Raw genomic sequence first — 8,785 nt, forward strand, 5'->3', positions numbered from 1 at the left:
CACAGGTAGCAGAAGGATTTTTGTGCCAGGATTTGACAACAGCAGATTCTGGACTCTAAGCTAGCACAGCCCCATTTCCTGCAAAGTCAGCATGCAAAGGTGGGGTGACTTGGTCTCCAGCCAGCACACCCCAACTCTACTGCCTGCAGCACAGAAACCCCATGGAAGTGATTCTCTGAAGGCAGCAGCCAGGGCAGTGGTGACTCAACACCAGGTATCACCAGGAAGGAGCCTGCTGGCAAGCTGGGCTCTTAGGCAGGCTCACTGTGCTGCAGGCACAAACAGGTGAACCACCCTCCCAGCAGTACCCAGACTGGCACTTAAAGAGAAGAAGCCAAGGCTTTGTTCCAGGGAGGAACCAACCATGAGAGAGAGGAACAGTGCATTGATCTCCTTCCTCTACTTTGTGCCAGTTGTGTGCATTCCTATGGTTGAAAACTCCTTGGCCTTGTAACCCAAGAGACAGGTGGCATGGGAGGGCAACCTGGTATGCCATCCCCAGCATGTCTGTTCCTCTCAGCTCCCAGGAAAACAAACACAATGGGGACAGTTTACCAACCTTGGCTGGTCCAGAGCAAAGCTCCTTCTCTGGAGCAGTTTTGGAGCAGGACACCAGATCCGTGGAATGCCTGGAGGTCTAGATGCTGTTCCCCACTCAGTTAACACAGTGGCACTGAAGGGTGGAAGGCTTCTGTGCCACAGCCACCCAGCTCCTGGGCACAAACAACCTCAAACCTCATTCACCTTGGCCCTGGCATGAGGGACAGGACCCAGAAAGGAGTGGCCTATGTAAAGACCTATGGTGCCAAAAGGGAACAGGTTCTGCTCTTCCAAAAACGCCCTCTGGCTTCCCCAGGACACATGTGGCACAACATGCAGCAGGTAAAACACCCCAGTTGAGCTGTGCTCCTTGCTGCTCACCCCACTTTCAGGGCCAGGCACAATGAGCATGTCCATACCTCACAGGGCCACAGCAAGATGCTGCTGATTTGGCAGGGAGACAGAAAGCTGGCCTTTGTACTCTTCCCACCCAGCCCCCTAGGGATGGAGCAATGAAGGCAAAAGGCAACATTTTCTGGGCAGAGGTGTTTTGCTGGGGCACTGGGTATTGGAACAGTGCATGGCCAAGGGACTGCCCTCCAGCCTTCTCAAGCAGGCAGCAGAGGCAGACACATACACAGGTCAGAATTTATTTCCAAATACCTCATTTATATCATTCTCACATGAAATATTTCTTTTGGAATATAGCCTACACTTAGAAAACAGAAGAGAGTTTTTTTATAAGGCACATCAGATTATAGACTACATAGAGACATCTCCCCCTCATTTATGCTCATAAAATACTGGTAATTTTAAAAGTAAGATTTCTAAAACCTATACCCTGTGTAGCCCCATGTAGAGCATTATCCATAGAGTTATTAGACCTCAGTTTACACACACCTAGTAAAGGGCTATAACAAGTTGTATATAAATCACATCTTCAAAAACAGTCACAGCTGGCTACATTCAAAAGTAATGCTACTCCAGACTATGAAACAGGCTGCTTATGAAGTATAACCTACTGCTCCCAGTTCAGCATGATACCAAGCCATATGATCTTGCAGAGGAAATTTTGTTATTTTTGTAAATGGAAGCTGCTCAGATTCAAGCCTGTCTCCTCCCCAAACCCACATTTTTGAGCGACTGAGACTGCTTTTTTACAGAGAAGCAAAGCACCCAGGAGAAATCTAGCTTTGTTTTTCTCCAAGATGTTGGCATGACTGCATATCTGAAATCCTGTCAAAGTATTTGAGTAAGAAATATAAAGGCTCCAATGTTAACTTCAGGACCAGTAAACATTAAACCATTACCAACCAGATGCAACCAAGTCAAATGCATCCAGCTTCTGTGCTATGGAAACTGTTTTTCCAGGCTCTTCCAGTGCAGAAGCCAACATATTTTTATTGAATTAGGCCCTAGGTAAAGATTTCCATCCCATTTTCAAGTTTTCAGTGATGGAACATTACCCATTCTGCACTCATTCTTCTGTAGAGAAGGAAAAAATACTGTCTGTGGAGCCTATGCCAATAGCCCAGAATCCTTTTACATAGTGTAATTTTCCTTAATGGGCCAGAGGTAAACTGTGGTCAGCTTTATCAACTCAAATGGCCTCCACAGTTCTTTATACCAGACATTGATTCATTTCTGATGAAAAAGGGTTCTGGCCTTCTGTCGCTACCGTTTAGTTTAAGAGTAAGGAAAAGGTCACTTCAAGGCTAGGGGCAAAGGGAAAAAAAAAAGAAATATAATTTGATCTTGAACTATCTAGGAGAAAGAAAAAAAGTAATTGTGGCCATAAAAAGGCAGACAGACAGCACAAACTAAAACCTCTGCAGAACAGGTTTAAATACTGATCCTTGCAGAGAATCACATTATCATTCAGGTCTCTCACACTCACTAGAACTGTAATTAGGCTTAGAGTGCAGTAGGAACCAGATTCAGTCAGAGAACAGGTTACACTCAGCTCTATGTTGATCCCTCAGCTACATTTTAGGCAGATTTCAATTAATCTGTTGGACTGATCTGGAAAAAAAAAAAAAGAATTATCAGTTACATTTTGGGGATGGTCTCAGATAATTTCACAACTATGAACTTGGACAAGATTCAACCAGAAGTGACTGTTGCCTTTAGAAGGGAAACATTAACTTGGTTGGAAACAGCATCATGAAGAGGATGCTGCAGCCTCAGTTTCTAGAGTCCAGTTTGTAATAAATCTCAATCTGTCTAATTTGTTATTTGTTTAGCAGCCTTAAAAGGTAAAGTGGGGCATCCTGAAATTCTTGGCTGTAGACTTAAAACCAGATGTGGTTTATATGGTGCTGCACAGGTATTTGTTATATCGCTTAGGAAAAAAAAATTAAAACTCCAACACAACAGTATTTACATTCCTTTGAGCTGAAATAGATGAACTGTCGTCATGTCTGCAAAAACACAGAGGAAATCGCCACTGCTCGAGGTAGCGAATTAAAGCTTGGTCATGTTCTCGGGCTTCCACTCGGCTTCCTGGGAAAGGCAGGGAAAGGAGGACAGAAAGGACTTTCTGAAAGTCAGGAGGTAACAAATGAGATGTCAGCTCCATAAGGGATTAGGTTCCCTCACCACAAGCTGAAGGTATATTCATGACCTTTTTAACCATGGCATTCGCGTATAGATTACACCTCTTGCATACCCTTTTAAAAGTGATCCCTAAGAGCACTGGCTTGGGAAGACACAAAAGAGAGCAGGAGTGGGGTTTTAAAGCTACAAATGTCAGTTAGGAGGCACAGTGTTATTTTTCCCTTTGATCGTCCATGTACAGAGCTCTACATTTCCACCGTTGCTTGTGCGTTCCTCCTGCAAAGCCCTGGCAGTGAAGGCCTCTGTTATGCTCCTCCCCATCACATACACCTTACAACAGAAGTTGAATCCTTTGGACAAATCCTTCTACGCTCACAGACACATGGTGCTTTTTTTCCTCAACGAGAAGTTCTGTCACAAAACCGGGGCGCCAGACCTGATATATAGCAATTATTTAACTAAGAATCCTTCTGCAACCCTTGAAAGGGCAACCGAGTTATCCAGTAGCAACATATACACATACATACAGATCTACACTATACACTCAAGACGACACAAATTGAGATTTCAGCTAATATAGCCTCTATTGATTTCCTCAGAGCAGCACTCAGGTCCTTGCAGCCCCTATACAAAACAGCAGTATTTTTTCCACCAGGATTTGGAGAGGTTTTTCATCTTGTCTGGAGTCCTACATTTGGATTTCTTTGGTTGCTGCTGGGTATCCGAGTACTGAATACCAGCCACAATAGCTGCATCAAAGACCTCCTTGAGGTTTTTCTGAGTCAAAGCGGAGCACTCGATGTAGGACGCAGCTTTTATTTCCTCAGCACAGAGCTTTGCAGCCTCTTCCAAGACTGGCTTTTCTTTGCACTTGTCCAGCTCGATGAGGACTTTGACATCCTCCCGGAGGTCTGACTGTGTCCCAACCAGGATAATGGGCGCCTTGGGGCAGTGGCAGCGAATTTCGGGAACCCACTTCTCACTCACGTTCTGGAAGGACGAAGGGCTCACCACGCTGAAGCACAGCAAGAAGATGTCCGTGTTGGTGTAGCACAGAGGCCTGAGCTTGTCAAATTCATCCTGCACAGAACAAAACCGTGTTAGCACTCCACAAAAAGAGCAGTTCTAGCCCGCCCTGAGCCTTGGTGAAGCTGCGGATCACCTGTCACTGCCATCTTGACAGGCACCCCAAATTGAGCATCCAGACCACTCAGCAAGGTGTGATACAAGCAGAAGCCACCTGTATCCAGCCTGAGGTCTCATGGCTGCCAGCCACCATGGGGCACACAGGACAAAGGTGGTGGCTTCCCCATGTACCTGAGATTTTCCATCTAATGCTGCAGGTTGTTCCAAGTGCTTAAATATTCCCTTTGCTCTTTGCCCTACTTCAGCAAAGCAGCAAAACTGCGGGAAGCAGATTACAGCACACAGAGCCACAAACTGAAGAAGGACAGAGCACTTTCTCCAGGTCCACCTCTTCTAGGGTGAGTCAGTGAGCAGCTCTGAGGAGGAGCACAAGTACCTCAAAGCTGTTCTGCCGACAGACTCGGGCAAGGGCAAAGCAGATAGATAAGCAACAGCATGTGTACCTTTCGGGTACCTTTCCTAGAATTGAGTTTAAAGCAGGTGACTACTTAGCAACATCCTACAGGATATGGGAATAATTTCCCCGCCATTGTGCCCAGGGATTTAAATCTGATGGGAGCAATAATGACTTACAATGTGCAGGCTTAACATGCCAATGGCATAGAGTAAGAGCTTTACCTTTCCCTCCCACCCATGCCACATCAAACAAACTGCACATAGGCCTCCCAGCACTACCCTTCTGGGTTCTTTTTTTTTTCTTTTAGTGCAAACTCCAGCAAAGCAAGGCCTTTTTTCAGCTTCAGGATGAAGCCACAAGAAAGTCAAATACCTCATAGTAACAAAGGTGTGCTGATCCTCAGGGAAGAATGCAGCTAGAAGCAAGGGTTACTCCAGGCAGGGTGCTTTTATGCTGACAGCAGGATAAAACCAGGGTAACACTAGCAGCCTGAACAGGTAGGAGTTGCCTAAGCAGCAGTGACATTTTAATTAAAATGGACCATGTTCTCAAATGCTTGGAATTGAAAATGCACAGAAATATAAAGCTGAATATATCTCTCAGTTTACTAATGAATTGCAAGTAGCATGTTAATTTTTGAGATGTGAAATTTTGCTTTAAAGCCTCTGCAGGCCCAGGATATGCAGTTTAAAGCCCCCTGGAAGCTTCAGAAATCTTTTCTGCTCAAATAAATTTTTTTGCAGCAGTATCTCTGAGAGAGACAGACATTTATAGAACACCAGTCAAGAAAGTAAGATTCATTAGCTCTCTTGATTCTCAGATTAAGCCTCAGAGGAAACCAGGTTCTCACCACTTGGTTCACAAAAAACCTCACATTTACTGAGAGATGCTGCTCTGAACAACAGGGCTGTTTGCTGAAAGGCACCTTGCCATGTAATTGCCTTCCTTGCTACATGAGAAACCTCAAAAGGGCTCAATTCAATGGGTTTGGAAGCAAATCCCAGATCTGAAGGGTTCTTACTAAGATGAAATAGTTCCCTTTATATCCTAAGTACACTCCTGCCATTTCAATGGTAGGTACATGGCCTGCAGGGACTCTACACCTCTGGGCTAGTGATGTTGAAATAGAATTTCCCACTGCCTGGAGTGCTTTTTTTAGCTCCAGATTTCAGCAGCCATCTCCCAGCAGCAGTTTATCAAAGTATCCAGTCAAGAATCTTTTACTCAGGACAATTTCTCTCAGTTTAGATAACCCCTTCACTTTAAAGGCAGTAACTTTACCCATTCCAGCTGCACTTGGGCAGCCAGAGCAAATACCTTAACCATTAAGGGCAGGGAAGGCAAGGTGTGACAGGGCTTGTTCATCCCTCCTGCAGCTTGCAGCTGCATTTCCACAGGCATTGCATGTTCACAGGCTGTCACCCGATGGCGATTTCACCTGCCCTGCTCTGCATACGAACACGCACAGCCAAGACTGTTGCAGTACCACCCCATCTCTCATCAGGACCCAAAATCATGGGACAGTTCTGCTGTTTGATTTCAAATCACTACCTGCAGAAGGCTGTTTGTAGGAATTTAGCTCTGGTTTGTAAGGCACACTGCTGTCTACTACTGCATAGCCCTTAAAATCCCGTTCCTAAGTAGGGCACCCAGGTACTACTCATCTAAATAGGTTTGTATGTTAAGACCACTGAGATTTTTCAGCATGGTTTTGGTGAACGCATAGACCTAAATCCATAAAGCTGCACAGGACCCTAACTCCTACTGCCTTCAAATGCAGCAAGGAAGCAAAATATTTTTGGCTACTTTTGGTTATCCAGGATGGTTAACCCCTGGCAAGCAGTGTTACACACTGCTCAGGGTGGTACAAGCCTGGGTCTTCCAGAAAATCTGAAGTGGTAAGACACGGGCTCTTTTTTATGTATCAGGCAAAGTAGATGAGAGGCACCCTCATCTCTTCAGGGTGTAGATTACAGCAAACCTCAGCTTTGCAGCAGCAGCACTTTATAAATGGGTGGGAATGGCAAACATGAAGCCTCTACAGACAAAACCCAATAGTACTTTTTTCTCCCTCCAGCTTCTATCCCTTCAAAAGCACAGTCTCTATCTCTGGACACCTACAGCTGTGGTTGCTTTGCCTGTGTACGTGCCAAACACCCCAATTCTTAAACCCGCAGTTATTTAGCAAAAACAAAGACAGTGACAACCGCCTAAAGAGAAAACCAGGTGGCCGTTGAATCCCCAATATGTTCAGTCTTTCTAGTCAGGTTAAACAGAGCTGCAGCTTGAGCCAGCACAGCAGCAGCAGCCTGTGCCCAGCCCCTATATGGAGTACGTCCCCCACCCTTCAACAGACAGGCAAAGCAGTAAGTTAAGCAGCAGTGAAAATGACAGCCGATAATAACATGATCAAACACTGGGAAGACTTTCAAATCCATGAAGTCATTTGTAGGACTACTTTGCGCAACAGCAACAACTTCTCCCCTCCCGCTGTCACTTAAATCAAGTAAGTGGCTCCACTGACCTGACCAGCTGTGTCACAGAGCTGAAGTCTCACCGGCTTGCCATCGACAGACACAACAGCTTTTGGAGAGAAAGGAGGGAAGGGGGGAAACTATGGTGAATTCAACTTTACATGTTTTCCGTTAAAGAAAAAAAAAAATTAAAAGTAAGATTTAGCATCCCTCAGCTCTTATAGCCTTTTCTTCAATTATTTTAGATTTAACAACTTAGCAGAGCTGGAACGGAGTCCGCCGCTATAACACATGGGCGCACACAAGCCCTTTCCGATTCATTTTACTACAAGAGATGAGTTAGGCAGTGACGGCACAAGTCCTCCGCAGGCAGCGCGGAGAGCGAGTCCGGCAGTCCGGGATATTATTCTGCTACAGAGGTTTAGCTTTATTTCCTCGTACACATTCAGCACGCCTGGGACACAAAAAGCCTCCGCTGAACCGCAGAGAAACCCCTGGACTTCCCCCTTTGTAAGGGCGAGACAAGGCGAGTATGTAAACCTGCTCTTTAGGCGCTTCCGATATCCCCGAGAGCGCTGAGCTTTCCACTGGAGCGATCCCAATTAAAGCCCGGCTCTGGCCGGGTATGACACCCGCTGCCAGCCTGGCTCCGTTACACCGGAGACCGGCCGGTGCTGCTGGCTGCGATGGCAGCCTGGCAAGCTCGGTCCTGCTTCCCATAAATACATAATGAAATCGCTGAACCTGGCCATCGCGCCCCCTCCGCTCAGCCCAGCAGCGGCCCCGGGAGCGGCACGGCCGGGACGCGCCGCTCCCCAGGACGGCGGAACCCCCTCCCGGCGCCCCGGTGCTGCGGCCGCCCTGGTCACTTACCGGAGAAGTTGTCGAAGGCGGTGGGGATGTACTCGGTGGGGTACCCGTTCGTGGTGTAGCTCACCACTAGGCTGGTCTTCCCCACCGCGCCGTCCCCAACCAGGACGCACTTGATGCTGCGCCGCGGCTCGGACCCCGCTCCGGCCCCGGCTCCGGCTCCGGCCACGGCCCCGGACCCCGCCGCCCGGCAGCGGCCGCCCAGCGCGGCTCCCAGCGCCGCCGCCGCCCGCCCGCTGCGCACCCTGCGCGGAGGCACCGGCGGCACCTCGCAGCCGCCCGGCGGCACCGGCTTGCTGATGTATCCCGCCTCGCCCTCCTGCTGCGGCGGCATCCGCGCGGCCACGCAGAGCCCTGCGGCCCGGGGGGCGGCACGCTGCCCGGGGCCGCCGGCCGGGGGGCGGCGGGGCGCGGCGGCTGCGGTGGCGGGCGAACGGTGCGGGGCCCCGGCGGGCCGGCAGGAGCGGCGCGACCGCCGCGAAGCCAGCCCCGGCGAGGCGGACGGTTCTCGGGCGCGGGCGGTGGCGGCGGCTCCCGGCGCGGCGGCGGCTCCCGGCGCCTCTGCTACCGCCGCGCCCCGCGCGCCAGAGTCGCGACCGCCGGCCCCGCGCCGCCGCGTGACATCGCCGGCGCGGGGAGGAGCCGGAGCGGGCCGCGCGGCACGGCCGCCAGGCGGCGCCGCAGCGCCCCGCCCCGCGCGCACCGATGGCCGCGGGCGGCAGAGGGGGCGGGCCCCGCAGAACGGGTGCGCTTCTCATTGGCCCGCCGGCCCCACCGCGCAGCGCCATTGGCTGGGTTCGAC

General features: G+C 49.6%; 1 protein-coding gene across 1 annotated transcript; it reads right to left on the bottom strand.

Moving 5' to 3' along the window:
- Positions 1-1,174: 1,174 nt before the first annotated feature.
- Positions 1,175-8,332, bottom strand: RHOU (ras homolog family member U). The gene is made up of 3 exons (XM_014874392.2): positions 7,987-8,332; positions 7,164-7,222; positions 1,175-4,176 (listed from the first exon to the last, which is right to left on the bottom strand). The coding sequence occupies exons 1-3, from the start codon at positions 8,315-8,317 to the stop codon at positions 3,721-3,723; spliced, it is 846 nt and encodes a 281-aa protein (XP_014729878.2). The 5' UTR covers positions 8,318-8,332; the 3' UTR covers positions 1,175-3,720.
- Positions 8,333-8,785: the final 453 nt, after the last annotated feature.

Source organism: Sturnus vulgaris, chromosome 3 (assembly GCF_052056855.1).
Source record: "Sturnus vulgaris isolate bStuVul1 chromosome 3, bStuVul1.hap1, whole genome shotgun sequence".
NCBI lineage: Eukaryota > Metazoa > Chordata > Aves > Passeriformes > Sturnidae > Sturnus > Sturnus vulgaris.

Excerpts from the sequence above, each read along its gene's own strand:
- RHOU (XM_014874392.2), bottom strand. The coding sequence starts at position 8,317 with ATGCCGCCGCAGCAGGAGGGCGAGGCGGGATACATCAGCAAGCCGGTG. Across the intron at positions 7,223-7,986 it reads CGCCTTCGACAACTTCTCCG|CTGTTGTGTCTGTCGATGGC; the intron begins GTAAGTGACCAG and ends TCTCTCCAAAAG. Across the intron at positions 4,177-7,163 it reads TCTGTGACACAGCTGGTCAG|GATGAATTTGACAAGCTCAG; the intron begins GTCAGTGGAGCC and ends TGTTCTGTGCAG.